The following is a 25,033-nucleotide window of genomic DNA, read 5'->3' on the forward strand; positions in this document are numbered from 1 at the left end:
CAAGGCACAAAGAAGAGGTCGATAACATTAAAAAAACATTGAATATTTAAAACCCAGGGGCTGGTCTTGTGTCAGGATTAAGCCTAAATCTGGACGCAGGATCATTTGAAAGCAGGTTTTCCATCAACAGGACAATACAGTATCTGACCTGGTCTAAGATCAGTATCTGCTAAGAATGATTAAGTGACCACTACCCACCAAGCACCTCCCACCAGGGGGCATGGTCAGGGGCTGGTTGGATTCAAGATGGACACAGGCTCTGGGGATGAGTACTTGGGCTTTTGGGCCACTGGGCCAGGTAGGCTGCTTGTATCAGATAAAAGTGGGCAGCCCAGTAACTCTATGTGTTTGGGGTCCACATGGTTCCAGAGTGGGGCATCTTAGAGACCAACCCAGTACCCAGTGTGTTTAACCCGACCTGGCACCATCACTGACCATGTAGAGCATCCAAATGCGGGGTCTACATTTAACCCCTGGACAGAACTCAAACCCCCACAGGGGAGTATGGTCTGTGTATGAATAATTCACTGTGAAAATATTTCATAAAATGTGCTAGAAAATTAATTAAAAGAATATGTGTTTCTCTCAGCATCAAAGGGTTTAATATATTCTGAATAAACTTTAATTATATAAAGTGTGTTGATAAAATTTATTTAATGAGGTGTGTGCTTGGTCCAGAGCTGGAATCGCTCAGTGAAATTGCAGACTTTTCTGGACTGACTGCAAAACAAACACCAGCCTAAACCCAGCCTTCCTTGCACTACCTTTTCTCCTGCGAGACCCATGGGTCCAGACTCTCCGGTGGGTCCGGCTTTTCCTTTCGGACCTTCAGGTCCGTCCTCTCCTCTGGGTCCTAAGACACCAGACTCTCCCTAAATAACAGCATACATACAACATTCAAATAAACTCCACACAATATGTAAGCCACATGTAAACAATGTGTAAACAATACAATACACTTGCACTACTTCAGTCAAACAGTCTTTCAGCACTAAATACAGCTCTGAATCCAGCTTTAGAATATTAAGACTCTACACTACATGTTAAAGGATTTCCGAACAACTCAGAGAAGCTCTGGATTGAAGGGATAATTTAAGCTGTTTCAGAAAAACTTAAATAAACAAACAAATAAATAAAGTCACCTTGTCCCCTTTGAGGCCCATGTCTCCTTTAAAGCCTGGGAACCCGTCCTCGCCCTGAGAAAAGAGAGGGTCATTCATTTATAATAAAGCATCTCCTGCTCAACTAGAGCTGAGAGATAAAAAGGTCAGAGTGAGTTTATCTGCCTCAGGAACTGATCTAGAAACAATTTAGAATTTATGCCTTATTTTTTTCAGAGGAAATATACTCTAAAATTTATTTGAAAAATAATTTAGTTCTGCTCCCTTCAAAGGTTGTGTTAATATATTTACACATGCAGGTATTTAAGAGTTCCTATGATTATTAGAAAACGTTTATCATCATTATTTATTACTTTATTCCACTGTTATATCAGCCTCTAAAGGCAGTTCTGTGGCTAAATGCTAGTGGTGAGAGAGGAGACTGCTATTGTCTATGCTGAATATAATAAAGATTTATTTTTAGAAAAAGTCCCTCTCTCTCTCTTTCACACACACACACACACACACACACACACACAGAGTGGAATCTGAGTCCTCTCTAAAAGAAACAGTGACACCTGGCGGTCAGAACGGTTAAAAATCTGAAACAGCTCTGCCAAAGCACCTGGAGCACATCACTCACAGCATCCCTCCCTCCCTAGCCTTCTGAACATGGATCTTATTTTATCTTTATTTTAATTTTATTATATTTTAAACAATGAAAACAATACTACTGATAAATAAAGTGTGATTCAAGAACTGAACTGGACTGGAGAAGACAGGACTGAACTGAGGTGAATCCACTGCTCTGAAGTTTGCTTCACTTAGATCTCATTTCTAATTGTGAGGAGGAAGCTTAGCACACTTACCTTCTCTCCTTTACCTCCTTTCAGACCTCGAACCCCCTCAGCTCCCTAAACACACACACACACAATGAACAGCAGGTGCAATAAAGTCAGGAACACAGCTGGACTGAAGGGGTGGGGGGGGGGCTTAATTAACACTGTAAAAACCCAAACTACATTCTATTTACTAAAAAACATCAATCTTATCTTTTTTCCCCAGTTGCTTAGGAGCATTTCTCAAATCATCATTTAAATTTGCACAACATTATATGCATTTCTCAAAACATTTTGTAAAACCAGCACCACTGGGTGGATTACAGACAAATGCCTGTAACTTACACAAAATCCTTAGTTCATGTCCCAGAATGAAGTATTTATGTCAATTAACATGTGAGTGTTATTAGAATCATTGTTTGTGAACAAGACAGTCAAAATCTTTAGCCACATTGTCAGTACATCAGTAACACTGTGAGAGTTTTGTGAATGTTTTGAAAGTGAAAATACACAGGCTGCACTTTTACTGTAAGATCCATGTGGGAGATCAATTGAAAGAGACTGGACAAGATGCATAATCATGATTTTGACTCTTTGTACTGTAGGTCAATGACAGACTGTGTCTTTATGAAACAGAAAAAATGACAAGACAGTTTAGTACAAATGGATCAAATCTGACCAATCAGAAATATAAGCATGACAAACACCCTTCAGGCAGAGATGTACATTATAGGGCTGCCTGTAGAATTACATTGGAGACTTTCTAGACTTCCTGATGTGGTCTGTCGGGCCACAGATTCTCATCTACATCACACCAAATAGCTTTCCTCACAATGCAGTATGGAAATGATATTTTTGAATGTCTTGTCCAGCCTCTACGGTCATTGGCGGTGATGTTCTTACATGCTCCAACCATAGCAGTCAACAGTGTCATCTGAATATGTGGCTGAATCCTTACATATATCAAGCGGTTATTTCCTTGTTCTTCCATTGTCAGAAACTGAAAGGTAATTGAAGGTTCTCTGAGCTATTTTAGAGAGCTGGTTGATTATTGTTTGATATAAAGCTTCAAACACTCCCCTTTATATGTGAAAGTCATGATTCACCTGAGAGCTAATAATCAGTTCAGCAGGCATTTACCAAAAATGTCCAACAGAAATGTATAAAGTGTTCTATGACAACTGGATCAACATTTCTATATGTGTACTGACATATGCAATGGACTAGTGCCTGAATGTTTTGGGGGTTGAACTGTTCAACAGAGAAGCAGTCTAATACATTCTGATCAACATGATAAAAGCAATTGATAATATAAGAAGGAGCAGACAGCTGTGCAAAATCATCTGTATGATTAACCCAAACATGTGCTGTTTCTCCAAAAGGAATGAGAAATTGCTTTTATGATGTGCACAAGTCACTATATGATGTGGACTTTGAATAAGTAATATTGAGAAATTCATTTCTGATCTGAGAAATGCTCCAAAGCGATTGAGAAAAACTGTAACTGGAGAGAGGCAGAGATGGACCAACAGACAGAGAGATAAGCAAAAAGACAAACAGAGAGAGAGAGAGAGAGAGAGAGAGAGAGAGAGAGAAAGAGAGAGAAACAGACACAGATAAACAGACAGAAACAGACAGACCAACAGAATAAGATTATTAAAAATAAATAAATAAACACATAGATAAATAGGTGGATAGATAAATATTTAATGTATACACGATTGCACATATTTTTTATTAACTTAATTATAACGTTATAAAACATTGTTTATCTCCTTCAACTACACAGGCTTTTCTCCTTTCTAAAAACCCATTGTTATTGTATTTTTTTTTACATATCACCCCTTACATATCACAGAAATTTCTACTTCTATGTCGAACAATCTTCTCTGATTGGATACAAAAGTAAAAACATCAATTTCATAAATAACACAAAAAACAATGAAATCATCATCCTGCAAGAAACATGGGGCAAATCCGACTTGGTCACTCCCTGTTCCACTAACTACAAAGAAATTATAATTCCATCAATTAAGCATCCTAGTATAAAAATAGGTAGCGATTCTGGAGGAATTATGATTTGATACAAATCAGAATGATCAAAATTTCAATTTAATCAAAACTCCACTAAAAATATGAAAAATCCCTAATTCTGCGTAAAATCTCCCAGCAAATCCCATTACTACGGTTAAGATACCTTCCCCAGTCTCCACAACCAGATCAGCAGCTTCGAGACCCAGGGAAGTGTGCTGATCTGCGGAGACCTGAACACCCGCACAGGATTTCTACCTGAACTCTGTACGGAGAATGGTAACAATAACATATTTAGACATAATTACCCAAGAAACATAACCTCCCTCGAAATAACTCTGATCAAGAGGTGCACCGCAATAGAAAGGACCTCCTGCAGCTCTGTCAGAGTCTGGGTCTGTACCTGGTCAACGGTAGTACAGGAGGGGACTCTGTGGAAGGATACGTCTTCTGCTCACCCCTTAGCAACAGCACAGTCGATTACATGATCACAGATCTAGACCATTTCTCTCTCAGTGCGTTCACCGTTAAACCAATAAACCCTCTGTCTGACCACAGCCAAATCACTGCGTTTATCAGAAGGACAGAGGCTAACAGCACTGCACCCACACAACCTGGTAAGCTGTACAACATCCGGAGGCCATACAGATGGGCCCTAAACAGCACCCAAGAGTTCTAGAAAGCAATCAGGCGCCACGAAATTCAAGCAATTTTAGACACCTTGCTGGATGCCACAGTAACTACGGCGTCAATCTGGCCGTTAGAAATATAAACCATATATTTAATAAAACTCACCAAATATGCAAATGAAAACAATCAAAGAACAAATCCAAAAACCAAAGGAAAATAAGTGATTTGACACAGAATGCCAAAAAATAATTAAGAAAAAAATAATTAAGAAATCTATCAAATCAAAAACATCAGAAACCCAACTCAGATTTATGCTTTCGGTACTGTGAGACTGTACAAACACACACTCAGAATCACAAAAGTACAACACACACACAACTGATACTAATTGAGGAGTCCATCAACACAAACAGCTTCTGGGAACACTGGAACACTCTCAGTAAATCCCAACCAGAAGTATTGGTCATTCAAAACAGAGACATATGGATCACACATTTTAGATCCCTCTACAGTAATGTAACCACAAATTTAACACCAGATCAAAAGAACATCTCCAAAAAATTCATTCTTTGGAATTGGCCATAAAAGACTTCCAGAACCCCCTGGACTCCCCCATTACTGCGCAGGAACTTAAAAACAAAATATCTGCCCTAAAACTCAAAACAAGCAAGCAGCCCAATGGCATCTTAAATGGAATGATCTGGCACATGAGTGAAAAATTCCAATTGGCCATTCTTAAACTATTCAACATGATTCTGAGTGTGGGTTACTTCCCTGATGTCTAGAGTCAAGGTCTGATAACTACAGAGGCACCTGTGTGAACGATAACCTGGCGAAGTTAATGTGTAGCATCATCAGTTCAAGACTTTTAGACTTCCTTATGAAGCACAGGGTCCTAAGCAAAAGCCAGATTGGATTTATACCACCACAAGTCAGATCATATTTACCCCCTTCTTGCCCTGATTGACTTACATGTTAAAAAGAATATAACAAAATATTTGTTTTATTGATTAAAAAAAAACAAAAACATTTAATTTGATTTGGCACAGCAGTTTATTCTACAAACGTATTGAGAGTGGTGTAGGGGGTAAAACATATGTCATTAAATTAATGAACAGTAAGTATGGTATAAGGATAGGCAACAAAAATACAGGGCTGTTCTCTCAGGAGCACAGAGTGAGACAGGGCTGCTGCTTAAGCCCAACACTATTTAACATTTATATGAACAACTGGCCAAGATTCTGGAGAGCTCTGCAGCACCCGGTCTCACTCTGCATGACTCAGAGATGAAATTCCTGCTCTACGCAAACGACCTGGTTCTGCTGTCCCCCACAGAGCAGGGTCTACAGCAAAACCTGGACCTGCTGGAGCAGTACTGTCAGAAATGGGTCCTGGCAGTAAACCTGACAAAGACCAAAACCTTCATTTTCCAAAAGAAACCCTGATCTCAGGGAATCTCCCGCTGCTTCACACTAGGGACACACAGGTTAGACTACAGTAGAGTGTATAACTATTTAGGACTGAAGATTAGTCCAACAGTAAGCTTCAGTCCAGTGGTCAATGAACTGACAGAGAAAGCACGCAGGGCATTCTATGCCATCAAACGCCAAATTCCCATTTGAAATCCAATCAGATCTAGAACCCATTCACAGTGAGATGTGGAGGCATTCTACTCACATTTGGCCAATGGGACAAACACCCAACGGAAATAATGCATACTGAGATCTGTAAAAGCATCTGCAATGCACATGACAACAACAAACAACGGCAGCAGAGCAGAATTGGGCAAGTAACTTCTGTTACTGAAAATACAAAAACAAATGATTAAATATTGGCTACATCTAAAAAACAGTGACCCCCGCTCCTATCACTACACAGCCCTGCAAAGAGAAGAGTTCCCTCACACAGCTGGTCCTGACCCTGACCTCACTAACACACGTCAGGACCAGTCTGAAACACCCCAATGAGAGTCAACCAAATTATAACACTCCAAAAGAACAACTATATCACACACACACACACACACACACACACACGCACACACACACACACACAAAGCAGAATGCAGTGCTATCTGGCCCTAAATCAACAGTACATTTGTAGCAGAGTACCATAGTGACTGAACCACACATACAGATTCACACTGACCAGGTACAGACTCAGCGCCCACAGCCTGGCAGTACAGACAGACCTGGCTCCCCAGAGAGCATAGACACCGCTGGCAGTGCAACAGCGGCGCTGTAGAGACAGAGCTGCACTTCCTCACCGAGTGTAAAAAAAATTCAAACAGTTATGAGAAAGTGACTTCCCAAAAAAAAAATGTAATGTTCTTAATGATCTATGCTGTTGTATTAGTGCTTTGGCAATAATGTATCTAAATAGATTCATGCCAATAAAGCTTATTGAACTGAAAAGAATTGAGAGAGAGAAACAGACAGAGAGACAGATAAAGACACAGAGCGAGAAAACCGACAGATCAACAGAAATCAGACAGAATCATTGTGTACTCATTATAAAGTAGTTATTAGTGTTGGTTATTCATAAGAATATATGAAAATATGAAGACAAATATTAATTATGAAGTTGGTGTGAGTGTAAATAACAAGACTTCACTTTAACTCCGCGAGGACCAGGGTATCCAATAGAGCCCTGGGGTCCAGGAAACCCCTAAAACGCAAGACACAAACAAACTCAGTAAACCAGAGCCACTTCACATTCAGGACATTTAAAATATTATAGAAATTTAATTAAAGGTTATCTAAACAAACAAACAAAAACACACTGAGAAAAAAGGAAACACTCCAGAATATCTCAGACTCCATCTCAGAAAGAAAAAGAGAGAGACAGAGAGAAAGGAAACCCACTCACTGCTGCTCCCTTCTCTCCAGGTGGGCCTTCTTTTCCAGGATGACCCTGTGGGGAAGTCGGGTGGTGGGGGTGTAAGTGGGGGTTAAACTCCAATTAAAAATAAATACAGTAAACAATAACATCCCCCTCTCCACCGGGAGGCTCTGACACGCTTAGTCTGACACTTTACTGGACTGATCACACACTTGGAACAATAAACCCAAATAACACCGAGGTGACAGAACAAGAGACATGGATTCTGTTAGTCTACCTGCAGCCACCAGGGGGAGGCACAGGGCTGCCCTGAAGATATCACAGGTGATCAACTGCACATGTCCTTCACCTGTCCACCTATCCTACCGGACAGAGCTCAGTAAAGACTGGACTGGTCATTCAGGACAGGGATTTCCAGCCTGTTTTGCAGTACGTAGTGTTTTGTATGTGGTATGGATTGTGTAGTGTGTAGTATAGAACACCCCAGAGGATGAGTTCTGAGGTGCCTTTTTGTTATGGTCAGTTATACAGAGCCAAATTTGTATGGAACTGAATTGAATGAAAGAGAATTAACAGAATATGAATAAGAGAGAGACTCACAGGAGGACCGTCAGCACCAGCCAATCCCTGCAGACCTGGCTTCCCCCCAGGACCCTAAACAGATGAAGAGAATGAACATATATCAGGGTAAAACAAATAATAAAAAAATTAAAATAAATAAATAAATAAATAAAAACAACAGATAACACAGGAGAACTTTCTCAAACTCAGTTCTCCTAAAAACTCCAGAAGTTCTGAAACATTTTATTATATTCTTCAGAGGTTCTCCAGAGTGTTGTGGTGTCGACCAAGTGTGTGATGGACGGAGTCACTGTGAGGGTTAGCTGGTGAGAGAGGGTGGATGAGTGAGAGAGAAGCTTGTATGTAAAATAGTTCCAAAGTTTGGATTTTGATGTAATTGTTGGTTTCAAATAATTTCCTTTCATTTGAAATATGAAACACGTTCTCAATCATCAGATACATCCACTTCGGAAAATGGAACACAATGCAATGACACAGTTCCACCAGAGATGGTCCAACTTCCCAAACCTGCAAACTCACAGTGCAGCTTTAAAGTTAAGGATAACTGCAGTGATTCCAGGGTCCATACTGACCATTCAGAGTTGGAGCTGACCATCAGAGACCAGCTCAGCACATATCTCTCTCACACACACACACACACACACACACATATATATATATATATATATATATATATATATATATATATATATATATATATATATATATATATATATATATATATATATATAAATAAACAAATACACAGTGCGTAAAAGCCCTCATGGGCTCCAGTGTCACATTTCATTCTAATTGGCTCCTAAAGCTCAGGCTGTCGGAAATTTCTGTGTGTGTGTGTTCTCTGTAGAAGTTCTCTAATATTTATACTTAGAAAATCCACCAAACAAGTAAACAGAGGTGTTCTGTCTTTTACACAAATGTGTGTGTATGTGTGTTAGTTTCCTCTGTACTCAGCAGTGATCTTTTCAGAACCTACAGTTTGGAAACCAAAGAGCTGCTGAATCGTTTATGAGGCCAGGGCAGAAAAACCCTGTCTGTAAAAACAAAACCCCTCTCTCTCTCGCTCTCTCTCTCTCTCTCTCTCTCTCTCTCTCTCTCTCTCTCTCTCTCTCTCTCTCTCTCTCTCACACACACTTACTTTTTCTCCAGGAGGTCCGATTGGTCCTTGAGGTCCAGGCAGACCCTGAAACACAGACACTATTAAGGTTATTAAAGTGAATAAGGAGATAAAGATAATAAGGGAATTAAGTGCATTAATTGTTGAGATCTGAGGTGTTTACAGAGAGTAACCCTGAGAAACAACATGAACCCAAACCTGACTCAAGTATAAATTATAAAATTAAAGAATTAATTAAATCCTGCACAATTCTAAATGTGTGAATCGCCAAAACAGAAACAACAACTTTTTTGAACTGTGAGGGAGCGAGCGACAGATGGAGACGGAGTAAAGCCCCCACTCCTGGATTCTAGAGCAGTGGAACCAGATTCTGTGACCGTCTGATGGTTTAGCCTGTGTTTGGCGAATGCCAGGGAACCTCACCTGCCTCATTGCACTCCGGCAGCTGTAAAATCCAGTGGAGGAAGAATAATGCTGTGGTTCAAGGGTTTTTCAAGGGTTAGTTTCAGTGGAGTGAATACTTAATGATTTAGCAAACCAAGATGTTTTGGACAACTCTCTCCTTCCTTGTTTGTGGGAACAGTTGTGCTCCATCATCACTGTGCCCCTGTGCTCAAAGCAAGGTCTATAGGTAGATGATGAGACAGGTGCAGGGACAGGTTGAGGTATGTCTTAGTGTGTCTTACAGGTGCACCCACCTTCTCCAGGGTGTCCCTCTGCTGATGTCAGTGGGTGAACTGACCTGAGGTCCTGGGATCCCCTGCTGTCCCGGAGGTCCAGGTTCTCCTGAAGGACCCTGGAAGAAAGGAGTAAATCAAATATTAAACCTCAGGGTTCCTGCATCGTACCCACTGGAGTCCCAAACGACCAGCACCCAGAAGTGGATGAAGTGCTTACAGGAGATAAATGAATGAATGAACGAATAATGCATATGATTGATGAGAATGTTTATAGTGATTATCTTGTACATAATGAATGATAATAATAGATATGAACATGATTATAACAATGTAAATATAAAAGCAAAAAGATCTAATTACAAAAAAACTTTGTAGAATATTAATGCTAATTTAAAACCTGTATTTAAAAAATAAATTTACATTAATCACAAGCATGTCCTAAACAAACAACTGAATGGCAGTGCAACTGAAGTGCTCCACAGGTGTCCCAGGTGGTTGCTAAGGTGTCTCAGGTGGTTGCTAAGTGTCCCAAGTGGTTGCTATGATGGTTGCTAGGTGTTTAAATTTCTCACCATGTTTCCTTTAGGGCCAGCTGGGCCGTCCAGTCCAGGGAGACCCTGAGGGCAGGAACAGAGACACTGTTTAGTATAGTGTCAGTTTGAGTTCAAGTGTAAAGTGCAGAAGTGTGTGTTCTGTACCCGTTGTCCGGAGGTCCCTGGGGATCCTCTAGGGCCCAGAAGACCTCTAGGACCCTATAGAAACCAAACACATATATTTACACTCTCACTAATTCATCCAATCATACCCTGCAGACAAAGTGAGGACACAGATTAATGACTGGACAGAAGGATGTACAGAGTATAGGGATAAAGAGACAGGTGAATGGATGATGGATAATGGGTATAAAGGAAGGTAGATTCAAGGATGGTGGGATGGTTGAATGTACATAGGTGTGAAGGATAAATGGAGATGGATGAATGAAAAGGCATGAATGAATATGTGCTGCAGGTAGTATCGCTCCAGGGTGCTGGGGTTGTAGGTTTGAGCTCCGGCTCCTGGTGACTGCCGGTGAGGAGTTTGATGTGTTCTCACCGTGTGAACGTGGGTTTTCTCTGGGTGCTCCAGTTTCCTCCCATGATCCAAAAACACATGTTGGTAGGTGATTGGTTACTCAAATGTGTCCATAGGTACTGACTGTGTGAGTGAATATGTGAATAGGCCCTGGACCCACCACAACCCTGAACTGGATAAAATGTTACAGAAAATGAATAAATGAAGGAATGATTGGATGCTTTATTATACAGGGTGGGCCATTTATATGGATACACCTTAATAAAATGGGAATGGTTGGTGATATTAACTTCCTGTTTGTGGCACATTAGTATATGGGAGGGGGTAAACTTTTCAAGATGTGTGGTGACCATGGTGGCCATTTTGAAGTCAGCAATTTTTGACCCAACTTTTGTTTTTTCAATGGGAAGAGGATCATGTGACACATCAAACTCATAGGGAATTTCCCAAGAAAAACAATGGTGTGCTTGGTTTAAACATAAATATATTATTTCATGAGATATTTACAAGTGTCTGACCACTTATAAAATGTGTTCAAAGTGCTGCCCATTGTGTTGAACTGTTAATGCAACCCTCTTCTCCCACTCTTCACACACTTATAGCAACACAGCAGGAGAAATGCTAGCACAGGCTTCCAGTATCTGTAGTTTCAGGTGCTGCACATCTTGTATCTTCACAGCATAGACAACTGCCTTCAGATGACCCCAAAGACAAAAGTCTAAGGGGGAAGATGAAGTCTAGATGAACTTTCCAGAAAAACTGTTCATCTAGGAATGCTCGGACCTGACACACATAATGTGGTGGTGCACCATCTTGCTGGAAAAACTCAGGGAATGTGCCAGCTTCAGTGCATAAAGAGGAAAACACATCATCATGTAGCAATTTCGCATATCCAGTGGCCTTGAGGTGAAGAATGGCCCCACTATCTTTGTACCCCATATAACACACCATACCATCAACATGTGCAGCACCTGAAACTATGGATACTGGAAGCCTGTGCTAGCATTTCTCTTGCGGTGTTGCTATCAGTGTGTGAAGAGTGGGAGAAGAGGATTGCATTGACAATCCAACACAATGGGCAGCAATTTGAACATATTTTATAAGTGGTAAGAAACTTGTAAATAACCCATGAAAGAATAAAGTTATGTTAAAACCAAGCACACCATTGTTTTTCTTGTGAAATTCCCAATAAGTTTGATGTGTCACATGACCCTTTTCCCATTGAAAAAACAAAAGTTGGATCAAAAATGGCCGACTTCAAAATGGCCACCATGGTCACCACCCATCTTGAAAAGTTTCCCCCCTCCCATATATTAATGTGCCACAAACAGGAAGTTAATATCACCAACCATTCCCATTTTATTAAGGTGTATCCATATAAATGGCCCACCCTGTATAGGTACATAGATGGATGATGGATGTATGAATACAGCAATAGAAGGATGTGTGGAGAGATACATGCATAAATGAATAAATGCATGAATGAAAAGCTACATGAATGAGTAAATAGACTGATCAACAGATTAATTATTAAAGATTAATTAACTAATGAATAGGTAGATGGATGAATAAATGGACAGAGGAATGGGTGGATGGATATGGAGAACTGAACAGGTAAAAGATGAGAGACAGAATAAAACAGAGAGAGAGAGAGAGAGAGAATCTTACACTTTCTCCAGGCATTCCTCTGAGTCCGATCTCTCCATCCTCACCCTGAGTAACATAGTGCACATGTTAACAGGGTTACAATTTGAAATACACACACACACACACACACACACAAATAAATGAGAGAAAGGTGTCTGAAAGGAACTCACTCTGGGCCCATCATCTCCTGGAGGCCCTGGAGGACCCACGGGACCAGCCTCTCCCTGCAGAGAAAGAGGGAGAAGAGGGAGAGGAGAAGTACAGAGAGAGAGAGACAAAGTGAGACAAAGGGAGACAGACAGTGAAGGAGTGAAATGATAGAGGAGCAGAAGGAGAGAACTGTTATTATCTCCCTCGTCTGGGTTTGTACGGTCAGGGCCTCTGTTATAAAACCTCAACTCTTTCTAGGATTTCCTCATCTCCCTGTAATTACACACAGACTAGAAATACTCTCTGTCTCTCTCTCATTCTGTCTCTCTCTCTCTCTTTCTCATACTGTCTCTCTGGAACTTCAGTTTTTCTCTTTAAAGGACTGATCAGTCGTTTACCGCACCAATTCACCTTCACGTTAACAAGATCAGAATGTGTACTAAACCCAAGTTGTAAATATGGTCCAGTGTTAGGGACCCACTCTGTGCAGGATATTCTGGTTCCTACAGTGATGACATAGCCGTTTGGTTGGTCATCTCCTGAGTTGCATTTCACAGAAACCACTTCCATTAACATTCTTCACTAATGCTGATGTTTTAAAGCTGAGTTATCCTGCAGAGTTACGCCCCCTGGTGTTAGAGGCACCATGGTGGAGCCTAATCTTTACCCCTTCATCCTGGTCTTTACTGCCAAGTTGAATGCTGGCAGATCTGAAGTGTGATTTAAATTAAAAAACACACTCTTCCATCAGATAAGGCTGTGAGGAGATGCTAGCCTACTGGCTAACCCTAGAGCCAGTGGGAAGGAATGAAGGGTGTTTTCACACTAACTTCGGTTCGTTTGGTCTAGTGTGAACGCAGTTTTCGAGCCCTAGTATGGCCCACAGGACTGATCTCTGGTTCTGGATTCTGGTGCGGTCCCCTGCAGGTGTGGGAGCTCTCCACCCCGGTGCAAGGTTTGGAGTCACGCAGTAGGTTCATTCTGTACCGTAACTGCCTGGACTTATTGTGACAAGTAGCAAATGGATGAAGCAAAGAAAAGGATGTATGGAGAATCGGTCCTGCATGCGGACGCTGGTGGAAGATACCGTTGTAGCCTCCTTGAGACCTACTATCTGCCTCCATTTCCAGTATCTGCTCCACTCCACACCATCACAACACATCTGTGGCCCCTGTTGTCCCCATGCAGCCGCTCCTGGATCAGTGCTGGGACAGATTCAGCACAGACCTTTACTAAAGACCTCCACGATCTACAGACTCCACCACTGCTTCTCCCTGCAGTTTTAAACGAAAGGAGTACGGCCCCCTGTGATAACCTGTTCCTTCAGAGGTTCTTCTTCCAGTTTCGAGGCAGTTTTTCCTGCCGGTGTTGCCTTTAGCTGCTCATCTGGGTTTATTGATTATTAATTCTCAGAAGCCAACAGATTGTAAGAAGTACAGTACAAAAATTTTTACTTGACTTGATGGAGAGCAGTGCTGCCCACTCTCAGGACTTACCCTGTGTCCTTTCTCTCCAGGTAAACCTGGAAGCCCATCGAATCCTCTATCACCCTGTTGAAGAAGTAGAAAGGGTGGTGAGTGCAGTGTGTCTGTATCCGCTGAGTTGCAGTGACACTGTACGGCTCTATGTTTACAGTGGAGCCACACACACTGATCTGACCTGTGGCTCTGCTGTTATAACACTGTCAGGGTCATCCTTCACTCCTGCACATACCTAGTATCTGTTTATATGCATCTTACACACGTTTATTTTTATGTTTAATACACAAAGTTAATCAGTGACTGACTCCCCCTCCTTATTGCTGACTGTTCTAGGTAGATCCGTCATGGTGAAAGAATTTCCCTTGCTTAACAGGGTTTAACACTGCGTTATGCCAAAATACCACCCCAAATTACATTATTTATCCTGATTCTAGTGCTACACTTCTTACTATCATCTGAAACGTTCCTTCTGAGGTTGCTCCATGACTCTGTGCTGCTGGAGGCAGTTGGTCTTTGATAGTTTGATGACAGGAAGCTAGATGAGATCTCAAATTCACATTTCCCCATTTCGCAGTGACTTTTCTGACATAGATTATGCAAATCGCCTCATCTGAATTGCCTGGCTCTCTTTTCATTTGGTTAAGAGCCAAAATGAAGCTCCTAAACTGGTGAAGCTGCTTTTGGTTTTGTGACGATGTTTCTGCCATTGTTTCCATTTTATGAACAAAGACAGACACTCGGCCGTTCAGCTGTAATTCAGATGCCAACAATTGGGAAATGTTTGGTACCACTTTACAATAAAACAATATCTATAAAGGTATATAAATATGTTTATAAATTGTTAATTTTTTTTCAGATTGTAATGCTCGGCTACATTGTAAATAAGGGTTTCCCTCTATGAGAAGCTGTTTAGGCCAAATTTCAAACTTACCTCTCACACACACTATCAATACTCTCGCACTCACCCTCAAACCCTATCACACACACCATCAAACCCTCTCGCACTCACCATCAAACCCTCTCACACTCACCATCAAACCCTCTCACTCTACCCGTCAAACCCTCTCACTCTACCCGTCAAACCCTCTCACTCTACCCGTCAAACCCTCTCACTCTACCCGTCAAACCCTCTCGCACTCACCGTCAAGCCCTCTCGCACTCACCACCAAACCCTCTTGCACTCACCACCAAACCCTATCGCACTCACCATCAAACCCACTCACACACACCGTCAAACCCTCTCACACTCACCGTCAAACCCTCTCGCACTCACCGACAAACCCTCTCGCACTCACCGTCAAACCCTCTCACACTCACCTTCAAACCCTCTCACACTCACCATCAAACCCTCTCACACTCACCATCAAACCCTCTCACACTCACCATCAAACCCTCTCACACTCACCATCAAACCCTCTCACACTCACCATCAAACCCTCTCACACTCACCATCAAACCCTCTCACACTCACCATCAAACCCTCTCACATTCACCATCAAACCCTCTCACACTCACCATCAAGGAGATACTTAGTTTAGTTAACCCTGCAGTTGTGATGGTTGCTTGTGGTTCTCTGTGGTTGGGTGGTCAATATTACAGTACTATGGTTTTTATGACAGTCCTAGTTGTGTGTGAACTGCCATGTGCTTCGGGATAAATGTATTTTTATTTTAGTGTAAAATTATCTTTAACCAAGACTGTACCTCTCACATTTGTCATTTTAAACATAAACACACTCTCTCTCGCTCTCTCTCACACACACACACACACACACACGCACACACACACGCACGCACACACACACACGCACACACACACACACGCACACACACACACGCACACGCACACGCACACACACACGCACACACGCACACGCACACGCACACGCACACACACACGCACACACACACACACACACATAAAAGGGCCACTCAGCTATTGATGTTGAGGGAGGAGACAGTGCTGTTCCTTCACTCCCCCCTCTAGCTAATGTCCTGCTGGTCCAAGGGCCTGAACCTCCTGAACTTTCAAACCCACTTCTCTAACCTTTAGGCCACGGCTGCCTCCAGCATGCTCTCGAAATTGTCGTAAGATTATTATACAATAATTCAACAGTTGCTTTAAGTATTTTTAACTTCAGAGAAAGTGTCTTATTCCAGGGACAGAGGAGTTTATATCTCAATAAAAGCATCTGTTTCTGGAATAAGAGAATCTGAGTGGATAAACTCACTGGAATCCACTCTGAAACGACTTTATTATGAAGTTAATATTCCTGTTGTGATCTGGGAATGAGAAATATTAGAGACTCAACTGAGACAGCTGCTCTGAAGACCACCTTAAACTAAAACTAACTGTGTTTCTCAGTGAGTTACTGAACCCACCTTGGCTCCTGCTTCTCCAGGCATTCCTCGAGCTCCATCTGTTCCAGCGCGGCCCTGAGGAAACATCAGCACCACATCACACGCCGGCGGGGGATAATATGCTGAACATATGGCTTTAAGCAGCGGCTGACATAAAACACTCTGAGGGGCTTTAAAGCTGAGAAACTGGACCAAAGGTGGCACCGGGAGAGTGTGTTGAGTCTGGGGGGATCTGGGAGGGTGGGGGAGTTTGGAGCTGGTGGAGTATTTATGGCTGGACTGTGAGTAAACTCTGTCAGTCCGGCTTTAGTCTGACCCTCTGTGGAGTAATGGACAGGACTGAGAGCCTCACGACAGCAGTCAGTTTAAAGAGGAGAACGTCCAGGTCCTGAGTCTCACAGAGGACAAAATAAATCCTACTGAATGGGAATAAAATGCTAGGAATTCTTCACACATATACACACACACATATATATTTTTTTAAAACACTGAACATGTCCTGTATAAATTTGTATTAAACAGGTTTATTTCCAGTAAATGCCCCATGAATCTACAGGTCTTTGGATCAAAATCTCATACTAAAATCAGGGCATTTAACTACAACTCAGACAAAATCTGATCCTCAGAGCAGAAAAACACTCATAATTATATAATTAACAATAAAAAATGCAAATAACTTAAATGAGTCAAATATCAAGTGTGGATAAAAATGGTTTATGTCAGAGCTGTTTGAAAGGCCTGATTGTTATGAATATTTCACACCCTGCGAGGAACAGCTGGGATAATAGATCATCCAAAACATTAAAACACACATGTCCTGAGTCTGAAACTGTTTAGGGACTGGACTTTAAACACTGGAACTTTAAAACTCAATGTTTCTCTGAACATGTTTTGGGGAGTGTTTTGTATATTTATTTTATTGTGAGAACACGGCTGCTCCCCAAATGTGTGTCAGGTTCAGATTATGTGTTTGTCCTTCAGTCTGCAGCAAACTGTCCCCTGTCCAAACAGCATCTCCTATAAATTTATACACATATATACTTAAGCTCTGTCTTTAGCCCAAGTCTTGTTCTGGTCCATTTACCGACCGCTTCAAACCCCAACCGCCGCTCAGAGAGAGGAGCTCTTCAACACACTGCAGTTTAACACACTCTTACCCTTTTTCCGGGTTTCCCAGGGGGGCCGGTCGGACCCTGAAGGCCTCGGGGACCCTGGAATACAAAAACACACACAGGATTCAGTAGTCAGACAGCAGAACCCTTTATCCTGGTTCTTCACAGTTTTGACCCAGAAAAGAGGTTATAAACTTCAGCCACATGTCCTTTCACTCTTGACCTACATCCATCACCCACTCTGCCTCCATTACCCTCCACCTTCATTATATCAGCAAAGCCCTCTCCAGAACATGAGCCACAGCTCAGGAAACAAATCAAACCCAGCCATGGCCGCAAGGCAGAGCTTCAGCAGGAGCAAATTCTACTGAGCGATACTGAAACTACACAATGTAAAACAAGCCAAAGCTGTGAAGAACTTTCTGTAAGTCTACACTGACACAGTCCTGAGATCAGCAACGGCCTCAAAGAGGTTTCAAAATGAAAAGCTTCAATATTTAGATAAAAGCCTCATGAATAATAAAGTGCAAAAGTGAGTTTAAACCAAAGGACTGAGGCAGTGTGAACGAGAAATCATGCTTCCTAAAGATTCAGCTGTGAATCATGGTGAAGGAAGTTGTATTTTAATAGGCAGGGCTAAATATCAGGTCTGCCAAAAAAAAGCAATCAGAGTTAGCAATATGTTTATGCCCCGCACCTCAATTAAGGCCCTGTCTCTAAAGCCCTGGGGTTAACACAGATTAGTAAAAGGAACAGCACTTACTGGTGGACCGGAGTCTCCACTGTCTCCTTTAAGACCAGGAGCTCCAGAAGAACCCTAAAACACACACACACACACAGACACTTTTAAGGCTGTTATTACTAGACCTCTGAGCACTAAGCTGACATCTCACTGAGTGAAATCTGATTTACTCCAGTCTGTGTTTGTAAGGTTTCTCCCTCAGAGCTGTGAGATTATAATTACCATGCATGTGTGTGTGTGTGTGTGTGATACGAGGATGTCGGCACTCTCTACAGGATCATTATGGCCATGTCCAGGGACACTGACTCTGATTATATTATATATTACACTGCAGCGTGGTCTGAGTGTGCTGCATGTTTTATTGAACTGGGTCATGTTTTCCTGGACTCTGACTGGATAAGTGTAGGCTATGACTTGTGCTCTCTCACTCTCTCTGTCTCTCTATCTCTGTGTGTGTGTGAGAGATGAATGGTGGTAATAATCAGCAGAGGAGGAGTGGGAGAACCGGTGTGAAGGATGTGGATGGTATACTCTGATATTCCGATGCTGCGATAGATGCGCAGCAGGGGGTGCCACTGAGGTGGTCTTTATTATTTGTGCAATAGTGTTTTATCTGTTGGGTGCAATAATATTATTATGATTCTTAATATAGAAAAATTAAAAACACATGCACATAGTTATGACATGAATCTCTTATTTCTTCTGGTTTTAAGTGATTTTATCCTTTATTCCAAGGGCAGATCAGTTTTAATCTGTTTCACTTTCTTAAAATGTTAGATCCACCAGTGGGAGCAGAAATATTCTAAAAAAAAAAGCATTTAGAGCAAGTGTTAAACTTCTAAAAACAGGTGAATAATTCTATAAACTCTTCTCTGTGCTCTCAGAAAGACGGCGAGAGAGAGATAAGTATTAGAGTTCGATTTTAAGTTGATTTATATGAATGATCTCTGATCCTGTATGGTGTGGCTGAGCAAAGTCTGGACTCTCTCCGTTCCGTGTGTTGTGTCTCTTGCGGCTAAGGGAGAGAAACTGTAAAATGGAAGAAGAATTGAGAGAGACGTCAGTGGCGAGAGCAGGAAGCCGAAACCCAGAACACACCACAGAGTCTGAGGAGCAGTGTGTGGTTTCTGCTCATAAATCACAGCCAGATGAGCTGAACACATGCTGCTGCTGAACTGCAGCTGAAACCTGAGGGGGTCGAGTTCCAAATCAGCCCCAACATCAGCAGAGAGAAAGAAATAAGGACGACAGACGGATAAGGATGACGTGCAGAAGCCAGAGAACACTCTTCATTCCTTTCATTCAGTGCTTCCATGCACTCTGCCGTTTCTACTACCTAGACACTAACAGTCCTCCAGCTGGAGTCGGCCAGCTATGTATCCAGGCCACTAGGTGTCAGTAAAGCTGTAGTTTTATAATGTGAAGAAGCAGTGGAGGTCCTCCTCTCAAGTTGATCCCAAGCCTGCTCGGTGATGCTGAGGTCTGGGCTCTGGGGAAACTGCAGCAGCTTCTTTATTAGACTCTTGTGCCTATTTCCTTTTCTCAGGGTGGGTTTCATCTTCTCTCCTGCTCCTTGTTCTCCACGTCCTTTCAGAACCACAACGCAGAGGTTTGAAGGGACAGGGTTCTGTGAGGTCCCTCCTTTCTCTGGAGGTCGTCATCGGATATTGAACTCTGGTTTTTAATGATCTTAAATCTAATCTCCTCAGAAATATCTGTGAAATGACTAAGTTGGTCTAAATAATTTTTAAGGGGAAATAAGAGGAGGGTGGTCTCTGATTTTGCACAGTTCTGCAGCAGTCACTCAGTACACTCAGCTGTTATTTAATATTCAGAGACACTCACCACTGGACCGGCTCGTCCTGTTAATCCCATTGGTCCAGGAGGACCTCGCATGGCTAGCTGTCGGGAGAGATCAGCCAATCAGAACAGAGCACTGATTCACAAAACATTTTCTGTTGGCTCACACACACTACATCACAGACAGACATCTAGAACGGGTACAGCCCAACAATCCCAACTTCCCCAGTTTCCCCTCCACACAGTCGGGGGGCTACAAGGCTATTGTTTATCCCGGGACAATCCAGCATTTCAAACTTTCCAGACTGTTCAAAGTTTCCCAACTGTTTCCAACTGTGTTATAACTGTTTCCCAAATGTTTTCAAACTTTTTCCCAACTGTGCCCCAAATGATTTCGGTTTCCCAACTGTGTTCCATCTTCCGACTTCCTGACTGTATCCCAGCTGTATCCCAACTGTGTCCCAACTATTTTCTGACTGTTCCCAGACTGTGTCCCAAACACACCCCTAACACCCTTTCCCGAAACACCCCAAAACACACTGTGGTACAGAGCCTTGTCCACACTCAGCCCAGAGTGGGGTGTTGTTACCCCCTTACCCGGGCCTGGGCAAGAATGGCCTGGGCCTGAGCCTCCTGTGCTGTTACCACCGGACCTTTAGATGCCTCTCCACCTGCCCTAAACTGTAAACAACAACAACAACAGACACAGGGTTAGTTTTACATCCTGGTTTAGACCAAATTATATCAATATCCCCAAAGTCATGTATTTATAACAACAGTAATATTAAAACTTTGTGATTAATAAATTAATATTTTTAATATCCTCCCAAGTAACTTTTACATATTCACATATAAATAAGATTATATGGATTTATATATACCAAAGGCAGGAGGGTGTGTGTGTGTGTGTGTGCAAGTAAAGTACCGGAAGCATAAGGACAGTCCCAGATGGACCTGGTGCTCCATCAGCACCTGGCAAGCCTGGACGCCCCGGAGGACCCTGAATAAGAGAGAGAGACAGAGAGAGAGAGAGAGAGAGAGAGAGAGAGAGAGGGAGAGAGAGAGAGAGAGACAGAGAGAGAGAGAGAGAGAAACAGAGAGACAGACAGAGAGAGAGAGAGAGAGAGATTGAAAAAATAAGTCTAATCCAGAATTACCTGTAAACTGTTTAATGTGTAAATAACGCAGAGTGTAAGAGTTTGTATTAAAATGTGCGAGTGTGTATGACAGCATGTAAAAGTGTGTTAGTGTGCGAGAGTGTAAAAATTAGTGAGAGTTTTTAACAGTGTGTTAGAGTGTGTGTGTGTGTGTGTAGGCCTCAGAATAGTTCTCTTCGCGAGGGCTGTGCAATCTGAGAGCGCCTTAGCGATGTTTGCAAGGTCGCATACTTTCTGCGGTTTTGTTTTGCCTGTTGCATACTCTGTACTGCAGGCGCTCTGAGAATTGCTCCTCAAAGTCGTCCATGTTTCTGTTGTGGAATGCCTCTTTTGTACTGACCAATGAAAAGCTTTGTCGTGTGGCGTTTATGCCGCGGAGTTCGCCCAGCTTCAGTGTGCATGACATGGGGAAGCCTCCGCACGACGTATGCGGTTGTTTTCTTCTAAATTACGTCATATTTTTCGCCGAAGCCCGGAGAATGTAGTCTCCGCAAGAAGTATGCTAAGGTCTTTAACCAGTGGAAATGGATGGAGCACAGCACGCACACTGGGTAGAGGTGGGCGGATTGATCGAAATATCGATAATATTGATACCAATGCTTGGAGTTTGTATTGATCAATATATGTGTAAAAAGAGTAGGGCGGCACGGTGGCGCAGCAGGTAGTGTCGCAGTCACACAGCTCCAGGGGCCTGGAGGTTGGGGGTTCGATTCCCGCTCCGGGTGACTGTCTGTGAGGAGTTGGTGTGTTCTCCCCGTGTCCGCGTGGGTTTCCTCCGGGTGCTCCGGTTTCCTCCCACAGTCCAAAAACACACGTTGCAGGTGGATTGGCGACTCGAAAGTGTCCGTAGGTGTGAGTGAATGTGTGTGTGTCTGTGTTGCCCTGTGAAGGACTGGCGCCCCCTCCAGGGTGTATTCCCGCCTTGCGCCCAATGATTCCAGGTAGGCTCTGGACCCCCCGCGACCCTAAATTGGATAAGCGGTACAGATAATGGATGGATGGATGGATGTGTAAAAAGATCGATACTCAAGCTTCTTTCTCTCCCCACCTTTTGGTATTGCTCCGTCACGTTGTGAAGAGTGGCACGCGCACCCCCCTTCCCTCCCCCCATCTTTTGCTGCAGCACCGGCACGTGGCGAAGAGTAGCGGTATCGGTATCGATATCAGTGATACTGGTATACTGGATATTTATCGATACCAAATGGCACTGGGCGCCAAGTTACAAAACTCTGGAGGTGCGGAGGTGCGGACCAGAGCGCAGCGTGAAGGGTCGCCACGATTGTGTCACTTTTTGGCACGCACCCTCGTACCATGTCCAGTGCGTCAAGCATGAACCTATGGAACGTCGTTGGTCTCTAAACGTGTTGGATTCTCCGTGTTAACACGTAGCATATCATTTCGTGTTAACACGCTAAGGTATTTACGTGTTAACATGTTAAGCTTGTGTATTCCGTGAATCGTAATGATACACCTACTGGTGTATGGCGTTATTGCTGAAACAACATAAAGCCTTAACTTATCAAATAACGGAAAAATTCCAGTGTTTAATGTTCTGATCAATGTTATTTGTATAAACATTATACATATATAAATATAATACATTATATTGTTCAACCACCACAGAATTTACTGATGAAAAAAGCCCTTTTTTAATTCAGATTTTTTTGTTCAATTCAATTTTGAACATATTATACATGTTTACAGAAAGAGGAAGATCTGGAAAGTTAATTTCACTAGGGGTTTGTATTGACACCGTACTGTTTAGCAGTTTGCTATTAAAAGAATGCACATAATTTATCAATGTGAATGAATCACACCTTAATTAATGTTTCATGTCAGCTACAGTGTGTGATGTAAATCCTATCATGAATATGCAAGTACGCCCAGATTTGAGGTCTCCCATTGGCGAAAACCTTAAGAAGCGTGTAAACGTGTCATTTTTGGTCACGTTATCACGACAAAATTTTACGTGTTAACATGCAAATTTTTAATAACGTGCTAACGCGCATGTGTTCACACGTTTAGAGCACAAAAGCATTCTATATAAACCAAGGTTGACTGAGCCTAAGCGGCGCTGCTCTATCCAAAGAAAAACATAGCATCGCCAGGGCAAAGCTGTTTTACCGTGTATCAATTTGAAAGCGCCTTAAGTATGGAGTGAGATCACTGTATTTTATGCAAGAAATTGACACTAAATCGAGCAGGTCAGACTTAACGAGCGCATAGAATCCATCCATCCATCCATTATCTGTAACTGCTTATCCAATTTAGGGTCGCGGGGGGTCCGGAGCCTACCTGGAATCATCGGGCGCAAGGCGGGAATACACCCTGGAGGGGACGCCAGTCCTTCACAGGGCAACACAGACACACACATTCACTCACACCTACGGACACTTTCGAGTCGCCAATCCACCTGCAACGTGTGTTTTTGGACTGTGGGAGGAAACCGGAGCACCTGGAGGAAACCCACGCGGACACAGGGAGAACACACCAACTCTTCACAGACACCAACTCCTCGAACCCACAACCTCCATGCCCCTGGAGCTGTGTGACTGCGACACTACCTGCTGCGCCACCGTGCCGCCCGCGCATAGAATCAAGAAAACCAAACGAAAAACAGCGACAGCAAGAGCAGAAAATCAAGCACTGTGCTCGCTTCCTGTAGATCCGCGCTGCTTTCAGTGCCCGCTCCAGTTTTTTCCTTGCTTCAAAAATTTGAGCTCGCTTCTCAAAAATTTGTTATGAGTGTATTCTAAACATATTTTTAATATATTACTGTTTTATGTATTGTAACAGAATATATTATTAATTCATTAAAGTTTTCTGCCAAATCCACCCAAATGAGCAATGAGATATTGAAGACATGTACAACAATTTAGTTTTAGTGATTTATTTGATTTAAACAACAAATACATGGTTGTACTGCACCCAAACACGGTTTTAAAAGCTGTAAAATGTGGCATCTCTTCACGAGATAAACGAAACACTTTGAGGTTTTGGCCACCAGATAGCACTTCTGTGCACTGTCTCAGGAAGCTTCGAGTAATTAGCCATTTTCACATTCAAGGGTGCCATCACTAGGAATCGGTTACAAGGTTTTGAAACTGTGACGTATTTCCTGTTAAAACTGAGAAGCGAGCAGATTTTTGAGAAGCGAGCTCAAATTTATGAAGCGAGGAAAAAAACTGGAGCGCGCACTGAAAAGAGTGAAACAAGAGCACGGAGCTACAGGAAGCGAGCACCGTGCTTGATTCGTTCGGTTTTCTTGATTCTGTGCGCTCGTTGAGTCTGACTTGCTCGATTTAGTGTCGTTTTTGCGCTCTCGCATAAAAGACAGTAATCTCACTCCATACTCGGATTTCAGTGAAAGTGTGTGTATGTGTGTGTGTGTGTGTGTGTGTGTGAGAGAGAGAGAGAGAGAGAATGAGACCTTCAGCCTTTAGGCCTGAAGTTTGGTTCTAAACTCAGGTACACCCCCTGTGGCTCAACTCCTGTTTTCAGAGATTCACTTTACAGAAAACAAAGTAAAAATAATAAACAATCAACCCAGGAACACTGTTTGGGCTGCTCTGCTGGAAAAATACCCGATTACACCATTAAATCTCAGGGGAAGAACATAATTACTGATTAAAATGAGCAGACATATTTCAACAACTCAGGGGTAAAATCTGAACCTGATTACAGACAAATACA

The 25,033-nt window shown here is 42.5% G+C and overlaps 1 protein-coding gene across 2 annotated transcripts in view; it reads right to left on the bottom strand.

Moving 5' to 3' along the window:
- The window catches only part of LOC136675537 (collagen alpha-1(XI) chain-like), a 104,504-nt gene that overhangs the window by 29,900 nt on the left and 49,571 nt on the right, over window positions 1-25,033 (bottom strand). For both annotated transcript variants that reach the window (XM_066652118.1, XM_066652119.1), the window contains 19 exons: window positions 21,109-21,183; window positions 20,781-20,864; window positions 20,229-20,285; window positions 18,405-18,458; window positions 17,687-17,740; window positions 16,551-16,604; window positions 14,185-14,238; window positions 12,709-12,762; window positions 12,560-12,604; window positions 10,519-10,572; window positions 10,393-10,437; window positions 9,883-9,936; window positions 9,162-9,206; window positions 8,042-8,095; window positions 7,469-7,513; window positions 7,214-7,267; window positions 1,970-2,014; window positions 1,143-1,196; window positions 765-872 (listed from right to left, as the gene is read on the bottom strand). In XM_066652118.1, the coding sequence (XP_066508215.1) occupies window positions 765-872; window positions 1,143-1,196; window positions 1,970-2,014; window positions 7,214-7,267; window positions 7,469-7,513; window positions 8,042-8,095; window positions 9,162-9,206; window positions 9,883-9,936; window positions 10,393-10,437; window positions 10,519-10,572; window positions 12,560-12,604; window positions 12,709-12,762; window positions 14,185-14,238; window positions 16,551-16,604; window positions 17,687-17,740; window positions 18,405-18,458; window positions 20,229-20,285; window positions 20,781-20,864; window positions 21,109-21,183 (1,089 nt within the window). The remainder of the gene's footprint in view (window positions 1-764; window positions 873-1,142; window positions 1,197-1,969; window positions 2,015-7,213; window positions 7,268-7,468; window positions 7,514-8,041; window positions 8,096-9,161; window positions 9,207-9,882; window positions 9,937-10,392; window positions 10,438-10,518; window positions 10,573-12,559; window positions 12,605-12,708; window positions 12,763-14,184; window positions 14,239-16,550; window positions 16,605-17,686; window positions 17,741-18,404; window positions 18,459-20,228; window positions 20,286-20,780; window positions 20,865-21,108; window positions 21,184-25,033) is intronic.

Source organism: Hoplias malabaricus, chromosome X1 (assembly GCF_029633855.1).
Source record: "Hoplias malabaricus isolate fHopMal1 chromosome X1, fHopMal1.hap1, whole genome shotgun sequence".
Lineage (NCBI taxonomy): Eukaryota > Metazoa > Chordata > Actinopteri > Characiformes > Erythrinidae > Hoplias > Hoplias malabaricus.